Source organism: Puntigrus tetrazona, chromosome 1 (genome assembly GCF_018831695.1).
Source record: "Puntigrus tetrazona isolate hp1 chromosome 1, ASM1883169v1, whole genome shotgun sequence".
Lineage (NCBI taxonomy): Eukaryota > Metazoa > Chordata > Actinopteri > Cypriniformes > Cyprinidae > Puntigrus > Puntigrus tetrazona.
Genome location: NC_056699.1, coordinates 4,896,356 through 4,920,721, shown reverse-complemented (window position 1 = coordinate 4,920,721; position 24,366 = coordinate 4,896,356). Strand labels below are relative to the sequence as shown.

The 24,366-nt window shown below is 36.1% G+C and overlaps 1 protein-coding gene and 1 long non-coding RNA gene across 4 annotated transcripts in view; one reads left to right on the top strand and one right to left on the bottom strand.

Moving 5' to 3' along the window:
• Positions 1-1,926: 1,926 nt before the first annotated feature.
• On the bottom strand, positions 1,927-23,926 carry LOC122346140. 2 transcript variants are annotated; one of them, XR_006251100.1, is made up of 4 exons: positions 23,792-23,926; positions 12,321-12,429; positions 2,681-2,762; positions 1,927-2,563 (listed from the first exon to the last, which is right to left on the bottom strand). It is a non-coding gene; the product is annotated as an uncharacterized LOC122346140 (long non-coding RNA). The 2 variants fall into 2 exon arrangements; XR_006251098.1 differs by lacking the exons at positions 1,927-2,563; positions 2,681-2,762 and adding an exon at positions 6,195-6,509.
• The window catches only part of pard3ba (par-3 family cell polarity regulator beta a), a 131,602-nt gene continuing 131,057 nt past the window's right edge, over positions 23,822-24,366 (top strand). For both annotated transcript variants that reach the window (XM_043240448.1, XM_043240440.1), the window contains exon 1: positions 23,822-24,225. In XM_043240448.1, the coding sequence (XP_043096383.1) occupies positions 24,109-24,225 (117 nt within the window). In that variant the 5' untranslated portion in view covers positions 23,822-24,108. The remainder of the gene's footprint in view (positions 24,226-24,366) is intronic.

The window sequence follows — 24,366 nt, the reverse complement described above, 5'->3', positions numbered from 1 at the left end:
TTGATGGGGGTCTTCATTAAGGGGGTTAATTATGAGCTCTGACGGGGTCCGTCTCGCTTCGTGACAGGAGGCCTTTAGTCATCTTTATCTGAGTCGGTCTACCTTCCTCATTCAAATACTAGAGCAACGGGGTCATGCGCGGAGTGCAATAACCGAACTGCTTTGCTTCTCAGAAACACATCGCAGGAAGGAAATTAAGACAGTGTGCATGTAGAACGAACAGCATTTACAGACACACATATTCAAGAAATTCTATGAAAAATAATGGCTTTTTAAAAAAAATGTTCTATATATTACAGATACATTATGTTTGCTATTAAAAAAGTAAAAACATATTCGAGATATTGTTACAACATACAAATATTCAAAAATAAAATCTTAAATATATAAAGAGGTTTTGACTTTTTTTATTTTTCTTATTCCAAGATTTTTTTTTTTTGCATTTATTATTTTTTAATAGCATAAATGTCTCTATTTTTGTTTGCAGACACTTACATTTTTATAATTTTTTTATAAATTCTTTTCTAAAATTTTGTATAAAATTTATAAAATTTTCTATCAAATTTTCTATCAAATTTTCTATCAAATTTTCTATCAAATTTTCTATCAAATTTTTTATCAAATTTTTTATCTTTTTATCCATCCATCCATCCATCCATCCATCCATCCATCCATCCATCCATACGGCAACTTCAGTTTAATTTATTGTTAAGCTTAAAACATTTATTTTGCACACAGATTTTTTTGTGATTTGATTTCACCTGGTCTTGGGAAAAAGTGATGCATGATTTTATTTATATCATAACTGCCCTGAATTATAATAATTTCCACATGAGCGTTCCCTCTTTTACCATCGCCAGCATCTCGTTCTGGGCATTTGGAAGGCAGCACCATAAAACATGTGGTTTATTACTCATTACTAGGTCACTGTGAGTCAATGGATGTGTTTGTAAAACACACACAAATAACACGACATCAGCCGCCTGCAAACACACCATTATACTTCTATGCCCCACTTCATATTAATAAAGCTTTCTATTGCCTTTATGGCTATTTTAATTACATCTATTTGTCTTCCTGTTCCCGTGAGCCCTGTGTACGGATGCAGTCTGTTTCAAATGCAAGATATGGACCATAAAACTCAGTCACCAAAATATCAAATTGGATTTGTATGCAAGGGTCTGTGTATCAGTCTTACTGGTCCATGTTCTCTATTAAGAGCAAAAATAACAAAGCTTAGAACATAAATATTTTAGAAGCAATTTCAAATCTTTAATTCAGAGGTCAAACTGTCCAAAACATAAAATAAAATAAAATAAAATAAATAAATTAAAATTAAATAAAATAAAATTAAATAAAATTAAATAAAATTAAATAAAATTAAATAAAATTAAAAAGTAAATAAAAATTATATATATAAAAATTTTTGTGATCAAAGCTGAATTTTTAACATCTTTACTCAGTGTCACATGACCCTCAAGAAACTAATATGCTGATTTGAGGCTTAAGAAATGTTGTGATCCCTGTTATTTTATTCAGGACTTTTTTTTTAAAGAAAGTGAATCGATTATTAAACATAATTATCTCATTGACATTTAGCAAAGCATATAGCACAGCACTGAAAAACCATGAACGGCAAATTGCTACCGTTCTCCAAACCGGTAAACGGTGCTGCTTCAGCCCTTTTAAAAGATGAAGGGTCATTTACTGCAAACGGGATCCCCTGAACAGAAACAAGCAGCTTTAACCAACTAACTGCAAGCATCAAAGCCCAAAGAAACACACCCACTTAGATAAAACAACTTTTATTGTCATTCACGAGGAAACGCAGGCTGTTTCTGCCACCTTTGATAAAACAAAGTTTCATTGATAATGGCATGCAAAAGTATTCAATATAATAAGTTTGACTGTTACAAAGAGCTCCCATTTTAGACTTGCCATATTTTCAAGTAAATTGCATTACCCTGATGATTCAGCATATTCAGCAGATTTCAGAAATGAATGCTTTTATTCAGCAAGGATGCACCAGATTGACCAAAACTGACCATTTATACGGTTACAAAAATAATTTCAATTTCAAAATAAAAAGCTATTCTTCTGATCTTTGTATCTAAAATTATTTTAAGTTGAAATGTCATGTTTTTGAGTTGCTTAAAGCGCCTCTATTGTTGGTTATGAAAAGATAGTATTTTGGTTTTGGGACCAAATTGCAGGTTGACAAGCGTGCAAGATCAAAAAACACTTATAACATGCATTTATTTATACCTTACTTTTTCAACAACTCCCAAACGATTCAGTCAATTATACATTTTTCCGAACCTTTTCCGCATTTCACGGCAGAGTTTGTGAGCTTTTAATGCACGAAAGCTCATTTTCAAAAATTCACAACAGTGAATTGTGCTTAAAAAAAGTGCATTTAATAGTCGACATACAAAATGTTGCGGTCTGTAAAATGACGATTTCTGATGTCACCTGCATCTTTTGAAGACACCTGAGTAGACTGCAGTAGAGGCTCATCCTCCCCCGACAGCCGTTCACGGACAAAAACCGGCCAAACAGTAGCCTCATCGTCCAATGTGGAATCAAAAAAGGAAAAGACAGAAACGACATTCTCAAGCTGCACAGAAATAGCTTATACCCTTCCAAATATATCTGGATGCATGTAAAAGTGGAGCGATACCATCAGTATCCAGACTTCTGCTCTTCTTCGTGGTGCAGCTGGTCTCTCACACACCTGATCGTCTCCGTCTACAGCGGTCTAGCTGTTAAAAAACACAAACAAAGACTGCTAAATGTACTTCAAACATTAGCCAAACCCGACTCTTTAACGAACAAGCAGGCCTTGTTTATCATATCAGTGGGCCTGGAAGCGGTAGTAGCCTTCAAATGACAAGCGATCAATACGGTACATTAAGATTAACACCGGATCAAGCGTAAAATGTACAACAAACAACTGTACAACAAACGTCCAAATTTATTCACCCCAAGTCTTTTTTTGAAATATCTGGGCAGCGTTACTAGTCATCGTCATTAAAAATGGTTGCATTAAGAAATGAGATTCATACAATGTAGACATTGTTGAAAATATTTTTTAAATAATTCTATTTACACAGTATGCATCACCCGTCGTTATTCTTAAAAATGTTTCCTTTACACTTGACTTAATAATACAAGTCAGTTATATTTACGCAAACAATATTGGAAATAATTGTAAAAAAGGGATTTCGTAATTTGCCTATAGCTCTGCTTTTAACGTTCCTTTCGACATTTTGCTGTTTGCATATTTTCAAATAATCAAATAATCAAGCGCAATAAGAAGCGAGACCGAACGCTGGTAGAAAAAAAAACAACGGAAAACAGCTCGACTCAGTTCTGCTTTTGATCATTTACACCGCCACACCACACAAACGCGCCGTTTTGGGTAGCAATGGATTCTTTCGCACTTCATCCCACAAAACGCACCGCCGATTCCCTTCGCGAGCGTAAAGCGTGTTTATCAGGCGGCGTGTTGTGTTAGTCTTTCGCAGAATTTTACGACACGCTGTGCTAAACGCTCCGACACGAAAGGAAGCTGTGAGAGGACAGGTCTCAGATCAGCTGGAGCTGCCTATCAACCCTATTATGCTGTTCTGAGTAACTCTATTAATGGCCTCTAATTTGGCCCGGGGGACCTGAAAGGGACCGGTGGCGTCTGTGACTCCGGTGCCAGAAAGCAAGGGCCATCTGCTGGGGACCGCAGGAAGCAGGTATCCGTGACCCCTCTAGTCCCCGCAGACACAGACAGGCAGCAGCTGCTCATTATGAAACATGCTAAATGAGCTCGGAGCCTGTCGTAGGCCCATACAGAGAGTCTCACACCACTAGAGGGCAGAGCCAGCTGTAATCAGGTGTCATTTAGAAGCCGGGCCCTTCATACCAACGCCTGAATTCAGAACAGCATACTACTGTTATTATTTCAGCTATCTCTGAACATGGCAGTAAGAGCTGCATGCTAATATACCATTTTAAGCTCTGTATAAATCTTTTTTCGCATGACTGACCACGTCGTAGACAAAACCGATATGTTTTATACGTTATGTACAGTATATGCATATTTATTCCTGAGATGAAATAAAGGAAACACTCTTGAGTCATATTCAGATATATATATATATATATATATATATATATATATATATATATATATATATATATGTTAACATATACATATATATATATATATATATATATATATATATATATATATATATATATATATATATATATATAGACATACTGTATGCAAGCACGCCATTCCAGACATGAGCTATAATTTTTTCTTGTACAAAACAGAAAAATATTTAGAGTATGTGACTCATAGGTACTCATGGGTCAAAATTATACATTTTTCTTTCATGCCAAAAATCATTAGGATATCAAGTAAAGATCATGTTCCATGAAGATATTTAGCACATTTCCTACCACAAATATATGAAAAATATTTTTTATATTAGTAATATGCATCGCTAAGGACTTGAAATCTCCAATCTGCCAATTACAGTAAAATCCTAACAAACCATACATTATTAGAAACCTAGATTTATTCAGCTTTCAGATTATGTATATATCTCACATTTCTAAAATGGACACTTATGACCGGTTTTGTGGTCCTGGGTTGCATATGCACTTTATACTAACAGCATCAGTCCGATCTACATTTGGACTTTTTTGCTGTGACCCCTAGAGGAAAACACGTTTAATCGCCTTCATTTGCAGTCAGTATCAGCTTTCTGCTGAAATGTCTTTGTTGAAACGACTCCTTTAAGCAAAAGTCTCCATCTGATGTCTTATTTGTTCAGGAGAAACAACTGAGATATTAAAAAGATCTCATTCGCGACTCCTCCTTTCACACGGGCCTACGAGCTGCAAGATGTTTTCAGTTTCGTGTTTTTTTGCGCGGCAGCAACGTGGTAAGAAACGATAAAGACGCTTTGCCAGAAGCTTGGCTCTGAGTGGATGCGGATGACAAATGTTTTACCTCGAGAAGCGAATCGGCCGGCTTTACGTGTCTGTTGACTGATCCGGAGCCCGCTGCTCCAACACATCTGCTAGCGCTTGTCTTTGTTTAACCCGTGCTTTGTTGTTTCAGAGCCTGAGCGCTCGGAGAGTCACATGATCACGGGCTCCTCTGAGCTCGTCAAATATTTCCGAGGTGCAGCTGGATTTGTCCTCCAGATAACCGGATCTGGACGCCGAGGCGCGTTCTGTGGGAATGAGGTGCTTGAAGACACCTGCTCTACATGAGCTTCTCTGGGCTGGTTGCTCTTTCGTACCTCGGGAGACGCTCTTCGGTCGCTTCTTTCAAGTATCGTATTTGTCTCAGATGTTACTCCAAAAACTCGAAGACACGCGAAAGTGAGGAAATCGATGGCGTACAGTAAAAGTAAAATGAAGCCTGATAGCGGTTCAGATTATTTGATCATGAAGGTATTTGATGAGAAATGTTCAAATTCAATCATAATCATTGATTTCAGATGTTGCTATTGGATTCCCACATAGAAAGTATAATGAAATTTTATATTTTTGATGTGACGTGAAGTCTAATGAGAATTTCTGATTAAAAAAATTCTGATAAAATTTTTTAATTTTGAATGTATAAAAATATGCATAAAAATGTTGATTATTTAAAATGCAATTATTAGACTAGTCACTTTATTTATGCTTTAAAGTCATATATATTCACTTGAGCTTTTGGTAACACCTATTGGTTAAATTTTGATTCCGTTTGTTGTTGTGTTTAAATTTGATAATCTTGTTTTATTCCTCTAATTTTATCTAAGAGTTTAATTTTGTTCCTTTGGTCAATTTTAGTTTACTTTAATTGTGCTTTACAAATAAATTTTGTATTGTATACAATAAGTATCCATAAATTATTCTATACATATTGCATAAATTACATGAAACTAAATAACAATTAACTCATTAATAATACATTTTTGAATGAATTATAAATAAAATTATTTTATAAATTATTATTTAATTTCAAGAATCTTTCATTCGGTAATCATAAATAGCTGTAATTAATTAATTGGTCAGCTGTAGGAACTGTGCATATATATTAAAAAAAAAATTCAACAAAGAAATATTACTAATTATAGATATTATATAGAAAACATGTTATTATTGATATTATTGATCTTAGCACAAAGCAAAAAGAATGAGTTTAAGATTACAAAATGGTGCAAAAAAAGTAGTACCAATATGACAAGATACAGATGTATCATTACTTTCATTTTATGACCAGTATGTGATAACGTCACCGAGCATCATGACAATGCAATTTGATGAAAATCAAAAACACAGAACGACTTTTGCTCGGCTGAAAATCACGCAGACATCTTAAAACAATCTCAACACAGTTTGAGACATTTTTCAAGCTCACACGTGAAATGACTTTCTTCTTGGTTTCTTGGGAGAAGAATTTTTAGTACTTCAGTCTTCATTTGCTGTCCATGTAATCTCATTGCCATCTAGGAGAAACAACCGAGATGTTAGAGTTCCCATTTGTGATTTTTCTTTCCTGTGGGAAGTGTTGTTAGACAAAAAATAAACCTGACATTAAGGGAGGAGTGTGACTAAAAGGAAAACAAGATGAAATCAAATGTGGCATTACAACCAAGAAAACCCAATGCCGGCCGTATCCAGAGGAAACAGATGGAGTAATAAAAGAGGGGCTTTGATTCACAAACCATCAGCGTTCCTTTCCAGCAGATTAGAAAAGTGCTGTTATTGAAGACATGCATCACACGGCGTCTCCACAGGATATTCCACGCGCAGATGCATCTTTCTATACGGACCGACTGCACTGTGCACAATCTGATATAATGAAACACATTCTAATCTAAAAAGAATAAAAACAGCAATGTTATCAGCATTTTAATTAAAATCAAGTGGTGTTTACCTGTGCAAAACTAACCGCCATGATGCGTTTATAGTTTAAGGGTCAGCGACGAGACGACCCGTTTTAGTATCCATATGAAATTACATTAAAGGTGCTCCTATTATGGGTTATAAAATGTTCATATTTTGGTTTTGGGAGTGCCCAACAACAGGTTGACAAGCGTGCAAGGTCAAAAACCACATGCATTTATTTTTTACCTTATTTGTTCTACGACTCCCAAGCGATTCGTTTAACGATTCATTTTTATACCCCCTTCGGTGATTGGTCGAGTTCATTTAAAGTGCCCTTATTATGGATTTTTGAAACTGACCTTTGGTGCAGTGTGTAACACAGATCTAAGGGAATGAAAACATCCCGCAAAGTTTTGAATACGAAAGTGCACCGCGTATAAAGTCTCTAAAAAGAAAGAGTCGACTCTGAATCATTAAAATGAGTCCCAAGCAACATTAGCATATTGCCAGCCCGCTAGTTCATCTTTTAGCTGAATTAAAATGAATAAGAATGCAAATTCAGTCTTTGCCGCTTTTGGAGACTTTGGACAAAAGAATCGTTTGGGAGTCATTGAGCAAATAAGTTAAAAATAAATATGAACCTGTTATTGACTCCCAAAACCAAAGTAAGAACCTTTGATATTCCATAGTAGGGGCAATTTAAAGCAGCGTATGTGAGCTTTTAACACTCAAAAAGTGGCACCTTGACTTAAAAACAACTCGTTTCAATAATTCAGAGTCAACTCTTTCTTCTGAGAGACGTTAATAATGCACTTTCAGATTTAAAACTTTGTAGGATGTTTCCATCCGTCCGGAGCTGTGTTACACTTTATATGCACAAAAACTATATAACTCTGCATTATTAAAACAAACGTAATTCAAAAATTGCGTGGACAACCGTAAATGACTGAACCTTACCAAGTATGAGCGGCAGTGATGTTTGCTAACAAACAATTATCCCTAATAATCCCTTTTGAGATACTAGTCACCGCTTTCATCCGAAGACATTTACCTTGTTTTGAGCAGGTAATTCAGTCATCTGTCCGATAATAAACTTCAGCTGCCTGGTGCCACGGGGCATAAATGGATGTCTACCAACTTTATTAGGTTGTCTTATTGACCGCAGGATATTAGCTCTCTTCATTATGCATCTTCATTACCATTTTTCAATCAAGGTAATGCCGTAGAGATGGAAAAATGGACTAATGCTTAGTGACAGCGAAAGAAATAATGTCTGACGGTAATTTGGTAATTTTGAGTCCGAAAACAGCTCTCATGTGCATCCACATACTGTATATGCACACTGAGATGCATTTATACACAAAAGCAATTACACATTCCCTCATTTCACTGCATTACTGTTTGTGAAGTTGCACTCCAAACACATTTAGTTGCTGCCAGTTATCCATCATGTCTGATCGTGCGATTTTGCAGTAATTGAACCCCCCCCGGGATGCACACATATTCTCTGCTTTATCTGCATTTGCTTTGTTAAATCTCATAATAACTTCCTCTTTGATAAACCAACACCGGGCTTCGGTAGCAAAATGGAAATGTAGTTTTTTTATTTAAAGCAATTCCTGTGGTCTGGGTGACCATATCTGACATGTGGAAGTCCGGCTGTACTACTGAGAAACACTACGTTGCATACAGTATGCGACGCCGTGTAAAACTCAGGAGGCGACGCCATATAAACAATCTGGTTAATGAGTTTGAGTGTTTGGTTCTTTATCCCCACAGAACAACACAGCAGGGGACAGAAGAGGGCAGTTTATCCTTGTCAAATTAGGAAAAGACTAGGGAAAACAGTCGTTAACTAGGCACAGATCTCACAAATAATTAGGGGTGATTGTTGAGTAAAACATATATAGTACTATTTTAGGGGTTAGGGAAACGCATCTTGTACCTTTAAGATTCAATGTGCACTTTAATGGTTAAAAATCTGCATCTTGCGGAGGAGCTTGAGCTCAACTTGAATGCATCGCCATGAGAAACCCGCCCAACATCTTTAAGATATGAATCATTATCAAAGTGTATTGGGTTAGTATTGGAAGTGTTTCTGGCTGTCTAATTGCCTTTTAATTATTTATTTAAAATCTAAAGAGGTTACACACATAGACATAGTTCAAGAAAAAAATAACAATGTCCCTTTAAGGCAAGTTCTATAACATGGCGGCCATCTTTGAAATGCCTCTCAGGCATAACAATATCTGTATCATAATGTTGTTTATTTTGCTCAAATAGCATTATAAAAAAGCTTATTTCTCAGGCTAGATGCACCAGCCCTTCTGTTCTTCTAACGGCAGCTACAGTGATGCAATGATCAGCGTTTAAAGAATTGGGGTTTAACCTCTGATGGCACTGCATTACTACGTTTCTGGACCTCGGGGTAGTATCCTTGCTGTCTTGGAAAGGTCAGAGAGCTATCAAATTACAATAAAAATATCTTTATTCGTGTTATGAAGATGAATGAAGGTCTTACAGGTTTGGAAGGACATTAATGACAGAATTTTAATTTAAACTGCAAGTTTCATTCACAAGTTCCAAGCTTTAATCTTTTAAAACTTATGCAAAAAAATTAAAATAAAATAAAACAAATCTAAATAAATGAAATAATAATCCTATCTACTCTTTGTACTACTATCTCTCTTTGCATTTCCCCCTGAACATATCGACCAAAAGACCAACAATAAATAAAAATGTGTATTTAATTAAGTTAACAGTGTGACAAGTGACCAGTTTCGTAGCTGTAGGTGGCACTGTGTAGCTAAAGCCAAGGCTGTCTTCAGAGCCAATCCCACAGTTTCCTTCTGGGCTGGAAAATGACGGATCTCTGACAATAATATGCTGTTTGCTCTGATGCCTTGAAGTGAGATTTTAGCTTCCCAGCCATCGAGTGACTGGCTGCTGACCTTTAGAGTTTGTGTTTTCACACACCAGCGCTGTGTGAAACTGTATTTATTGATTTCCTTTGTAGATGTTGAAGCGGGGTCACGATTAATATTAATCAGTGCAACAACAACGGAGAGTGTTTAAAATAGCCTAATGATTTTACAACGCGCGTATCTCTCCATTTAAAACCTTTATCTTTAAGATGCTTTTAAGCCAATTTCTTACAACATAAACACCCTGAATACGTACAGCATAATCTATTAATATGTGCTATATTAAGCAATCAGACTTGAGATTTTTACATAGCAGACCAAACCGTGCAAAATCTACATTAAATAAGTGACCGCAGCGAGCGAACAATCTAGAAACCACTCAGAATGCCCTAGCAACTGCATAGCAACACCCTAGCGACCACGACAACATCCTGATGACACTTTTCAAAAATTTCTTCCAAAAGATCTTGACATTTAAGTACATTTTCTAATCATACGCTCAAAACGCATTGCATTTGAGAGTTATTGATCAATTTCATTGGAAGGCGTACAGTAAAAACGGTAGGAAGTGAAAATTAGAAGAGCTTTTCATTGTTCCAACAATGAAACGCAGTGCAATTATTATGAATAAATACAGGATTGAAGAAGAGTTAAAAAGAAGTTAAATTCAAAGGATTAAGACATTTAAAAGTCTCTGTTTAATCCCTGTTTATTCTCTAAATGAAGCTGAGAAGCCATCTAGATAATACAGAGGCCTCGCTTGGCATCTTCTTGATCTTCATGTGAAATTTTTTCTTCAGTCTACAACCATGGTGACTCCCATTATGATGCAAATAATGCTCATATATAGACAAAATGGCCCGAGTCTGGCTTGGATCAATTGTGCCTCTGGACTCATGGCATTTATGGAAATTATGATCACAGATCAATACATCCCGCTTACTGCAACTCAATTCTAATTGATCTGTTGTTGGGGAATGGGATACAGAAGGCAAAACAGACTTTCCCTGGCCGAGAAAATGAGCTACTTTGTCTTAGCTGCGGTTTGGAAAGAACCGAAAACAATTCAAACTGAGACAAAAGAAAAGGTTATTTCTGCCCAGAATTATTTCTGCTTTATGATAAAGAGATTATTTCATAATACATCTGAATGATCCCGTCTAGCCTGCTTTTATCTTGCTTTCTACTGTTCTACGAGGCAGAGCGAACCTAAAAGGGAGTTATTTTGCCTTTCCTTTGAGTGTAATGAGATTTGCACACACACTTTGATCACACTCAAAGTCCCTTTATGGCAAATCGATTCACTAGATGCTGATTTCGGAAACTTCCCCATCGTACGAGACAAACAAGTACAACTCTTCGATTAAAAAAGACCAAAATGTCAAAAAGTCACAATTACATGTAAATCATTAATCAGAAAAAAAAAGTATTATGAATTATCTTATAGCTCAAAACACGCTAAAAAAGAGATTTCAGACTGGTCATCTGTAAACAAATAGCTGAAGTCTGTAATAAAAAGAGATTGAAAGAATATGAAGATAAAGAAAATTAGGGATTACTGTTTTTATAATTTTGTGAAATGCTAAATAAATAAATGCAAAAATACAGTACATTATTAAAATAAATGCTAAATTCTACAATAAATGCACATATTACAGTCAGTATAAATAGTGCTGTCAAATGATTCAGATGATAATATTTCCTTATGAATTTATTATGAATATAAATATAGATATTAATATTTTCAAAATATACACTACAATATACAATTACTTATATGCAATATTATATATAATATATATACAATATTCTATTGTCATAAATATACACAGAACACACACACATTATTTTTATTTTGTATGTGATTAATCGTGATTAAGCACTAAAATATATTTATATATTTTACATGCATGTTCATTAAAATATATATTTAGAAAATCTCCACGCAACATAATAATATTAATGAAAGAACTAAAAAATTGCATTAATGGAAATGCAAGGAGAGTGAATATTGATGGGATGAAGGGAATTAAGAAAAGTCCAGAAGCACGATGTGCAAATGTGTAAGTGTCATAAAAAATAATAGAAAAATGCAAAAACCTGGACATCATTTTCTTCATGCAGAATATAATGTCTACGCTACCGTTTCAATTTCTCTCAAAGCTTACCCTCGTACCTGAACAAATTTGTTTTCCCCCGAATAATATACCTCAAAACACTTGCAATATGCGTCATAATCGGAAACTGTGGAACTAATTTAAATAGAACAATTGAAAAGGAATCTCATGTTAGGAGCAGCTCTCGGCTCCTTTTATCTGGAGTCAATTGAACAACATCAACCAAAGCAGGCCTTACGATTTTCCTTCATCCTTTGCTCTTTCGTTCACAGTGACTCTCTCTTTCCTTCTTTGAACCCTTTTTCCTCTCTTTCCTTCTCATCTCTCTCGAGACTCTTATACTCCTTTTCTTCCTTTCCCTTTAGAAATCAACCGAAGTCTTCCATACCATTGCTTTGAACGCTCAGCACGTTTGGGGTCATCTTAGCCGGCACTTCAAAGACAGAGGCTAGAGTTCGTGCCATGCTAGGGGCTCCTAGATCAGGGATGTGATCCGACTGTTGAAACAAAAAGACGAAACATGTCAGTCTCATAATCTCTGTCAATACAACTTGTCTTTTGATGTGTCTGAGAGCAGAGGAACTTGTGTGGGAGCGCTGAGAAATTTTGTCAGTTTAAGAAGCTTAGCATCATAAATATAACGCCTTTACGATTCCTTGTAAGTCTGTCTGTTGATATTTGCCAAGTTTGTGGCATGAATGATAAAATCATTATACACTCACATTATTTACAGCTGTTATATCTCATAAAGGTATTTTATATCTATGAAATGGTTCACGTTCTCTTTTGTCTTTTTCCTGATTCTGGGGTCATATAGGAAATCACTGGGAGCCATTAAAAGACTCTAAAGGCTAGTGTGGCATGGTTCATATAGACATTTACATGAACATTTATTTATTTAGCATACACTTTTATCCAAAGTTATATAAATACATCCACCGATTCATTTCAAAGAGAAAAATAGACACAGGAAGTTTAAAAGTAGGTACTTGTTGATACAGCAGTAGGCTAATCTGTTATTGTATTAGCACATGTGTGTTTAGCCTGCTAAGCAGCAAGCTAGCCAATTAGCTTGCTAGTAGGTAAAAGAGAAAAGTCAATGTTATTAAATTAAGTGGCATTTGCAGTTTAAGTATCAGTAATATAAAATAATTGAGTGGCTTTTAAAGGGGTCATGTGATGCGGTATAAAATGTCCCTTTCTCTTTGGAGTGTTACAAGCTGTTAGTTCATAAATAAGATCCCTAAAGTCGCAAAGGTATTTTATATAAAATTATGACTTGTCCACCCCCAACCCCCCCAAAACGGCCAGTTTAAACAAGCCCCCCACTTTGTGACATCACATAGTGGGGGCGTGTTTTCATAACACAGCTCAAAGAGAGAAGGCGGAGCTATTATTCTAGCTGTAGTGTTGCTGCTGCCATGTGCTGTAAAAGTGAAACTACTTTCTTTGTGCTACCAAAAGAGGACACAGCTATAAATCAGTGGTTAAGTTGCATTTACAGCACTGTCCCAGAAAAGTTCAACACAAATATTGAGATGTGTTCAGGGCATTTACAGCCCATGCTGGCTGTGCACAGAGGCCACGGGGCAACTGATCGTTCGCAAAGACCTGCCCTCCTTAGTTACTGTTGCCATGACCTGCAAACAATGCAGTTCTCACACTTCACACGTGTTCTCACGCGGTGAAAAATACATAGCTGAGCAAAAAAGAAAACTGACAACACATCGACAGATCAGGTTACTTCTGATATTAAACGTTGCCTCAGGACTCTCAGCTTTTACATTATGTTATTGTTAAAGTAATTCAAACTATAAATACAGTTTTGTGGCTCTTTAATGTGTCATGACGGATCACTGTGTTGCCTCATTTCCAACACGTGAACCGACGTCTTTTCATATTTAAATAAAGCACGAAATGAAATTGAATAAACATCAGCTTTTATGTCAAATCGCGGAACACATCATATTAAGTTTAAGTATATTAAGATTATGTAAGTATATTTATATTAAGATTTGTGGTTAAGGCTAGAAGGGATACAGCTGCTGCTTTAATATTTTCCGTGCCAACAATATAACATTAAACCTATGAAAATTGTTTTAAAAAACTCATGATGTCGTATTTTCATTACGTCGCAGTGAGGGTCTTTTTGCAGTAAAGGACCTGTCATAGTAATGAGTAAGAAGATGACATGAAGTGACTCAAGCAGCTGCGTTGAAAAGCTGTGATGAGCACACATCTGCATAAACAGAAGTTCACAGGATTTTTTCCACAGAATGATAAGAGCGCACGTTTTAACAGATTATTTTATTATTTAACACAAAGTATTTAACTTCAGCGCTGAAATCCGGACATGACAGGTTTTCTCGTACTCAAAAAAAGTACTTTAAAGGAATTCCTTAGCTTATTACCGTTACTGTGGCAACCAGGAACAGCACGTACACTGACTGTCTGGCGCTTCTGACTTACAACCTTTAAGTAAGTTACTTCTTTTATTAAAAAAATTATCTGCAGTATTATGATAATCAGTAATTATGTCTCCACTGGATGCAACAAAAGCCTCGTTTGTAATGCATTATGTTACGATAAGGGGCGTAACGCTGGATAGCTGGCCAATCAGAGCACACCTCGCTTTTTTAGAATGATGAGCTTTGTACAAATCGACCCGGAAGGTGGGGCTTAGAGAAGAAACAATAATGTACAGTATGTGGAAAATAATGTGTTTTTTGAAACTTAAACCACATAAACACATTGCATTACTCTAGATACACAAGATAATGTTATTTTTAGCAACATCATATGACCCCTTTAATTGCATTTTCAGATAGTATTCTTTTAGTAAAGTCAAATACGTTTACAATAACTGTTGCTTTTTATAAAGGAATTTAGGCAATAGGTTTCTTTAACTGAAATAAGTTATCAAAACTTTACAGTACAGTATTGATAGATAGATAGATAGACAGATAGATAGATAGATAGATAGATAGATAGATATAAAATTGAAATATAAAGCAGTAAATGAGTAACTTACGAGTAATGAGTAACTTTGATCATCAGCATATTCTTCACTTTCATAAACCAGTGTAATTCAGAGCTCAGTAGGTATTTTCCTTTTCACTCTGAAAGGGTTCATTCTTTAATCTGAGCTTAATTGTTTTGACGGTAATCACTGATCCATCGAGTAAATGGGTTAATTATGCCTGACCTATCATGAGCGTGATGAGATGAAGTATCTCACTGACAGACCAGATCTGTTTGTCAATGCACTAGTTTCATTGCGGCTTTTCAATTTGCATTATCCAAAACTGATATTAATGGGGACATAATGGGAAAGTTTACCAAAAAAAGGTTTTGGAATAATCATTTCAGAACGTCCCTTGAAAATGAAAATGAACCATGATTTTATTGTATAGTTAGTGTAGTAACCGTGCTTTTTGACATATCAATGAAGCACAGTTTTACCACAAATACCATGCTTAAACTACGGTTGCTACAGAAAAACCATAGCTACTAAAATGCTTAGTTTGAGTATTTTTGAGACTTGTAGAACAAGTACAACTAAATGAACCATCCAAACGGTTCCAAAAGCCATTAAAATAGAAATCCAGCATTAGTGTAATTCTGTGAGGTGTGGTAAATGAATAAAGTAAGCCACTATGACAGTGTTAAGCATCCAGCTGGCTCCCAAAAGCTGAAGAATGTATTAACGTAGCGATGTCAGCGAACGTGGTGAGCATGTATTGCAAAGTCCAACAGGGTTTTTCATTGTGATAAATGAACAGTGCCATTCAGTCATATTAAACCAGCGAGTTTTCACGCCAGCCAGCTGTTCCCTCGGCTCCACAAGCGCGTTCCCTCCTCAATTTAAGTTCATCACAACCTCACCAAGCCAATTCCTGTTATTAGCGATATTACCTCCACCCTGTTTGCTTTTGTTCGAAATGTACCTCATAATTGCCCAAATCGCTGTTAGACATTTGCAGCAATTAGTCGGGAAATTAGGAATGTCGGAATTGCCGTAGTTTTTCATCACAGGATTCGCTCCCTCTTTGCTAAGTGTTAGCATGCCATAATGAACTTTAATTAAGCGGCTCCCCAAATGTAGTGGAAATTGCAGCGCGAGCGAGACGCCGGTGAGGTGGGAAAGATTTGTGACAATCCGCTAATTTGATCCATTAGGCACAGGTGTAAGTCGGAGCTAATGCTAGCGTTTCTGTCTTAGCGCCTGTCAACGTGTGAAGATTTCAGGTTATTTTCTTTTTTTATTTTTAACACGCCAAATTGAAAACATTTTTAGCATGCGACCCGTAGGAAATTATGTAAAAGAAAACCAACGTTTAAATGCTTATTATTTGTGGCCTTGCAAAGACAGAATTAATGATTATAAAGGCAATTAAACTAATTCACTTAATTTGTATTTAAACTAACTTCAATTTTTGTCTCTCAAAGGTATTTTACAAAGCCTAGTTTTAGCTTTTATCAGGGTTTGCATGACTTAAAATTACTGAAACCTGAAATACCACTGAAACATATTTTTCTTGACTAAACTTGCAATTTCGGTTGCACTTTATTTTGATAGTGCACTTTAGACATTGTACTAACTATCAGTAACTACATACATAACTGCATGTCAACTAATTCTCACTGATTTGCAACTACATCCTAACTATCAGAGCAGACGGTTAGGGTTGGGTTAGATTCAGGTTAATATATTCTTGCAACATTTCTCAAATAAGGTGTTATAATATATTAAGCAGAGAGTCTACTAATACTCTAATGACTCCTAGTTGACATGTAGTTGGAAATGCATGTACTGTTAGTAGAAAGTCTAAAGTGAACAATCGAAATAAGTGTTACCGCATTTCTCAACTGGTTGTAATGTTGTCAATGGACTTTTGTTTCTAATAAAGGCAGAAGTAATCAAGGATGATGTATTTGGCTATTAAAGTAATGAAAGTGCTGCCGTAATTGCTCTTACAGTCAAGGGTCAAAAGAGTAGGCCTACATATAACCCAAAATGCACCTCCGCACCTAACCAATCTCTTTTTGACTTTAATCAGTCGTGAACAGAGAGGAGCTTTGTGCTGGCTGTTATTAGACATGGTTGAAGGCTGTTTTCATTGCTTAAAGACTGCTTTGTTCGTGAGTTAGCGATTAAAGGAACAGATCACTGTCATAGTTGACCACTTGGGTTCCCCTGAGAGCCCACAATGGACCTTTAAAAACAAAACACTTTTCTCAGTTTTTCGATATCTCATGAAAGAGAATCTTATATAGATAACCTGATAAAAGTAAAGGTTTCTTAATCACAAAGCCATTATATTAGAATCATTTTTTAAACAGCTGATACAACTGATGTGTTTTGATATATATCCATTACCAAAAAGATAAAATATACAGTAAATATAAATAAAAATGTAATATTAACACAATATTACTGTATACAAACACACATACACACACACACACACACACACACACACACACACACACACACATATATATATATATATATATATATATATATATATATATATATATATATATATATATACACATTATTTTTATTTTCTTTACTTACTAGATACATTCTATTCAATATTTAGCCAGGATTCACTAAAATATTAGAAGTAGGCAATATAAAAGACGTTTACTTTCATCTATTCACAAAAAAATCTGAAGAAATTCTACTCTAATAATAATAGTGTTTTTATATTAGAATTATATTATATTAGAATATTAGAACATAATATTAGAATTATTTCTGAGGATGATATGACTAGACTAATGATGCGAAACAATTCAGCTTCGATCACAGAAACAAACTGCACTTTAAATTATATTCAAAGCAGTTATTATAAATAGTACAATTATTTCGCAATAGTGCTGCTTTTGCTGTATTTTGCATCAAATAAATGCGGGCTTCATGAGCAGAGGAGAATTCTTTAAAAAAAAAACTTTCAAAACCGTACCTTTCAAAAAGTAATGCACATACTTCATTTAATTCGTTTTACTAAACAACAAAAACACTAAACATAGATTACTAAAATAGTGATCAATATATATATTTATAATGTATATTAAATTCAAGTAGTCTCACATTTTTCTCTTGCAAGTTGAAAAACAAGGGAGTTCTAACATATCTTTATCTTCATATCCCATTTCTGCTGCCCCCCCCTAGGCTAAGCTGTTTTCTTTCCAGACGTGGTTGGTTCGAGGCAAACAGATCTGGGAACCCCGTCTGTTGTTTGGTTATGAGGTGGAAATTGATTTAAGATTGTTAAAACATCGCTTGGTACCCACCGAAGCCCAGATTAGGCAATGAAAACAGATGACACAATCCCGTCTGTTTGCCCAAGCCTGTCATATCCTGACACATCCAACCCCGGCCTGCCATAACTGTGCGTAATGAGCATATTCCTCTCAAACAATACGTCTTCTGCTCGGGCAAAGTGCTCGGCGTCTGTAGGGGCCGGTGATGGATTAAATGGAGGATACTGGGCAGATGTGGAGGAGAGACTGATGAGAATGATTGAATAAGAGCCAAGGCAACGTCAAAGATCTTCCGAGAAAAGGCTTTGGGTAACCTCCGAAAATGCAATCAGGTTTGTTTGTTTGTGCTCAAGCGTTCTCCGACACACGCTAGATGCAATTAAATACACCCACAGCGAGCGCAAAGCGTGCATACTAATGCAAGGAATGTGGAGCGCAATCATGCGTGAAGAATTTACATGATAAACAAACGTACATCTTGTACTTCGGCACGTCATGATTTGGTAGCACCGACCTGGGAAGTTCAAAACAGGCCTTGCATTTCATGTCTCGTACTTCTGAACAATCTCTCTTGTTGGTTAGATAAGGAGAGCAGAACTGCATTGTGGGCGAAGTCACATCCAGTCAAAACCTCTTCGTCATGAGATAAAATAAAAGGAAGCTGGTTTTTCTATAAACAGACATGCAGTGTGTTAAACCGATCTGTTCCCTTTGCTTCAATGGGCTCAAGGAGAATAAACCGCACAGTTCCACCCACAACAGGAAGTACTAGAGAACGAGGGTGCTCCCTATATAACAAAGGTACTTTTGATACGTGATCCTTCAAAACTACAATACACTTTGTTTGCTTATGTTTGAAGTACACTAGCAAATCATACTTAATATATTTGCACAATATAGTATGTAAAACTATTTTGAAGTTGTAAATAAGGATTATTGGACTGTTTTACGAGATAAAAACACTTCAGTCTTTCCATATCAATGTTTATACCTTGCCGTTCATTATGAATGATTGCTTCTGCCAAAGAATAATACAAAAAATGGTTGCTGACCTTTATTTTTGAAATTTTGTACAGGTATCTGTTCAGATTGCAATATCTCATATAATTGTGAGACATAAATTCAGAATTCTGTTCTGAATTTTGGTTCTAACATTTTGTAATTTATATTTTTTTATCTTTATATTTTTATTAAAAAAATTAATATGAGTTCACATCTTTTTTTGTATGATAAGTATACATGAGAATTTATCGAACTAATGATCTGGCATTACTATATTTTGCTAAAATAAAAACATTAAACACAGTAAATAACATTAAAAAAATAACTTAATTATTTTTTACAAATTTTTTCTGAACACAGACCACAATACAAATAAATAAACAAATAATATATATATATATATATATATATATATATATATATATTTTTTTTTTTTTCTCTGAACACAGACCGTAATAATCCCTCTTATTGCAAGCAAACCATGTATCTAAAGCACTGAAGACTGGTTTGATGAACAGCATAATATGATCATTTGTTTGAACAAGCTATGTAGGCCTCTATCCCTTCTCAGCACGTTATTTCACAATAGGGAAAAGATAAACAGCTTTTCTTCAACCAAAACGGAGTCTCATTCTTTCTGTTGCCCTCTCCCTGAACTCACAGAAATGATGCTTACTGTCTAGCAGCTGCAGAGCAGTGCTTTACTACTTTCACACTCGCCAGTGCAATCTCAATAAGCCATTTAATCAAGCCCAATCAATTAAAACACTACAGACCGGGGTTATAAGCGTGAAATGAATACTTTGCCGCCACACAAAATGAGAGTGGTAAAATGATATTACTCCCCCACAACAGCGTCACGGAAAATATTAGCTTCCTTGTTGTTTTGATCTTTTGTTGCATTTTTGGATTTTAATAAAAAAATTCCATAACATTAAGGGAAGCGTAAGGAGAAATAATGCTTCTTTTCTACTAAATAATTCAATGATGTTTTCAAACACCTGTGTCTGCTGTGTGAAATTTAATTCCACTTCAACTTCTACACCCTTCTGAAATTTGATAGCGGTTTCTCATATCACTTTGTTGGAATTTTAGCCTCAACAGAACTTCTGGGAATGTTTCAGGAGCATCTTGACTGCTTCTGATTGGACCTTTGCGTGCCATTTGTTTCATTTTGTTGCAGTCCGAAGTGTTATAAATCATTGACTTGCTTACTCCACTCAGATGCATGATGGGAGATTTTCCTTCATGGCGGTGCTGGAGAAGAGCAAGCCAGCAAGAGTCAGAAACACATTCCCACACTATGACGCCATCACCACCATGCAGAGATTCAGCTGATGTTGATAGATATGGAATGCGGTGTCGGCTTACAACTATGTTTCAGAAATGTTGTCCATTTTTTGCCTCGCATGAACATCTGAGTTTTGCCATAAGGTTTGGGGATCGTCCATTTTGTGTTAGTTTAAGCCAAATAACACTTAAAATGATGGTTCGCCAATGATAAAGCTAATATTTAGCTATATTCATTTAGGTCAGTAACACTGTCAGGGTCTAGAATAGTATAAAAAAGACATTATCAGAGCACTCCATCTTTCATTAGAGGTTGAATCGTAGCATTATAAAGCTATAGAACTAAAATAATGACTTTATTCAACAAATCTGGCACCAAATTGTTGCCGTATTAGAGTATCGCTGCACTGAAATACACCAGTGGTTCTTAACTGGTTTGGCCTACGTTGGTATGAGCCACCACAGTCATTTAAACATATACAAAATGACACAAGGTGAAATCAATATGGCATTTTGGGTTACGGAAACAACAGTTAGAATGCATTTGCTGTGACTATGAATTGTGAACAAAGGATTCTTCTCCTGAATACAATGAATATCATACCTTCATGCAAATGTTTCTCAGTTGACACACAGTTATGCCGCCCTATTGTGCTATAGAAGAGTGTGCACTACGACACGATAGTTCGCTTTTTCATAAGTTATAAAAAAACAACAGAATAACGGCACTGACTTTAAGGCTATAAACATCTCATCTGACCGCAGCTGAATTGGAACGGCGCATTTTATTGAACCACTGATGGCAGATGGAGCGTTTAATACTTTTCTGGACCTTGTCAGTGTTTATTATACGGCAGCCAATGGGACAGCGGCTGGCCTTCTGGTTTTCTTTCAAAATATCTTAATTTGTTGAAGACGAACAAAGCTTTTAAGGGTTTGGAACGACACGGGGGCAGGTGGTATTTTCCACTTAGTCCGTTCAGTTAGAGTACAAAAAGACCAAATGACTGACTTTTTAAAATGAAAGACCATCAGCTGCCGTTTTAAATTTCTCCCATTAATTTATCTACACGACATCCGTCTTGCACTCCAACACTGACAACGATAAAGACATTTTTTTTGTTTCATAGCTTTTTGATTATTCTCTAATGATCGTTGATGCAATAGAACACTTTTTTTTTTCTAAAAATCGTCATGGCACACTGGATAATTGCGCATGGCCACCTTGAAGAAAGTCCGCCGGACCAGGAACCCCTGAGAGGATTCACTTCTGTTCCCAGTGTACCTCATTTGGAGAAAACAGCTCTTACCGCTCTTTCGATGGAGTCCCGGATGCCTAAGAGCAGCTTCAAACTGACATTCTGGTTGAATTTTGGTTTTTACCAAATTTAAATCATAGTACTGACTTGAGATGAGCTGCAAAAAGTTGGCTGACCCTCATTATCTCTTCATAATTAATTTTTCACACATCGCCAGAAGGTAACAGATTGATTTGCCTTTTAAATAAATTAAATAAATTATATTTCAGATGGTCATTTCTAAGTACACGCACGCATTTCACTTTTTATTTTTTATTATGTTACTTTACTTCGGCTTAAACACCTTGCAGCAATGAAAACAAGAGAAAAATGAATGCTAATAAATGACATGACACAAATGAGAGCACTCGAATAGCTAGCAATAGCTGTAGACAATGAAAAGTTAATTGGCAGTGAAAGGTTTGTTTATGTTAGGACTTACAGTTGATTTATGTTAGCGCTTCCCGCTGATTGCAGCCATCATGTTAAACGATTGCTTGATACCCTAGAGATTTTTTAAACGCTCTCATGCTTAAACAATTCTGAGCATTTGAGGCACGCTGTTTTATAGTTATAATGGTTAGCGGATAGCTACAGCGGCTCCATTAACTCCTCTGTGCTGGCTAAGCAGTATTTTTGATGTTTGACACATCTGTCATTCTCGCTTTAGATGCGTGCCTCATAAACTTCGTGTGCTGCGAGACCATCTACACTTCCTGAATGAGTGAATGTCCCAAAAACACTTTTGCTCTTTATTTTTCCCATTATATTTTATGGAGAGGAACACGGTGAACCATAACTTTCTCCAAATGGTTATGGTAATGCTAGCATTCAAATTGCATATATGGGAAATCGGATATCAGAAAGAGGCAAGCCTGGGTTTTGGCTGGCACAGTCACCCCTCCAGATGGCACAGTTTGGCATCTCCTGTTATAATGATAGGATGGCCTAGGACTTTAGGGGCAGTGCCAGCTTACTATCCAGTGTATTGTTGTAATACTGGTGTATATACTACAAGAACAGTTTACTGAGCAAGCATGCATTAAATCGATCAAAAGTGACACTTAAACACTGTTACCAAAAAGTTTGTTTTTTGGGAAATGCATGTCTCCACAAACATATTAAGCAGCGCAATTGTTTTCAACATTGATAATAATAACAAATGCTTCCCCTCAAGCACCAGATTATAATGCTTTCTGAATATTTCACTGTTTCTGCGACTGAATGAGACTTCTTTCAAAAGCATAAAAGAAACCATGTAGACGCTAAGCCTCTGAACAGTAAACTGTAAGCATTCCGGGCAAGTATAGTCTAGGTGGCTATAAAGAATAGGCCCGCTTGTGCATAATTAATATGAACTAATTAAAGCACGTGAATGCTATTTAGAATTTATTCAAACTGCGGGATGAATAAAGCTGTCGCATCACTACCTTCCTGTATGTGGGTGATCGGAGGGCTGGAAGGGTGTAGAAGAAGGTTGACAGTGTAATCGGGTAAATGAAACGCTTGCCAAAAGGGACACACAATGAAGTCCTCTGAGAATAGTCCATTGTCATGTACGTAGCTGAAAAGCAGAGCCTCAGGACTGTGAACTAATGTTTCAAACAGGAAGTCTGCGGTCCAACTTACACTTTTGTAAAATTGTTTATTATTTAAAACAGTGGATCTGAGTGAGCCTATATTTATAAAGGTTAAAAAAAAACGAATGCATTCAATTTTATTTAATACATTCAATTAATTTTACTCTTCACGTGTCTGCACAAATAATAATTTCAACTGTTGTAAAAAAAAGCTACAGTTAATCTATCTATCTATCTATCTATCTATCTATCTATCTATCAAAAAGCTTCATAGCTAATATTGATATTTCTGGATATTCTTGTGAGATTCTCAGCTTTTAGCGTGTATTCATTCCCTGCCAAGCTAAGCAGTGATTCTCTATGGGGACCGAACCTGCATAGTTAGCTTCATAAAGCAGTCAGAGTTGTTCACTTACTATTTACCGCTTCCGGTTTCACTCTGGAGCTCAGCGGGCGCGAATTCGGGGAGAAAGTATCGAGAGACGTTTCTCCGTCGCCCAGGACCGTTCAATCCCGTTCAAAGTGCGGTTTGGTATGAATCCCGGACGATAATTCCGTTTCGTGGGCTTAATATAAGTTCACTCGAGACTTTTCTGGCACTTTAAAGAGAAAGAAGATCACCTGTAACAGTTGACCGATGACACCTGTTGTCTCTTCAGCGCTCGCTTGGAGAGAAACTCTGAGGGTTTAAACAAAACTTGAGGATATTTAAACGTTTGATGACGCAGCTAAGATGAAAGTGACGGTAAATTTCGGGGAAACGAGGATTGTCGTCCCGTGTAAAGACGGTTGGATGGTGCGGGATTTGATCGATCAAGCAACTCAAAGATACAAGAAGATTGCTGAACAGGTAACGTGTTGATTTAATGTTCGATTTGATCAGACAAACTGTTAAATAGTCACGTGTGAGTTCGATTATTCATTATGGATTGATTAAATATCGCTAGCTTGAGATATGTGATTGGAATTATTAAAAAAACTACACCTGTTT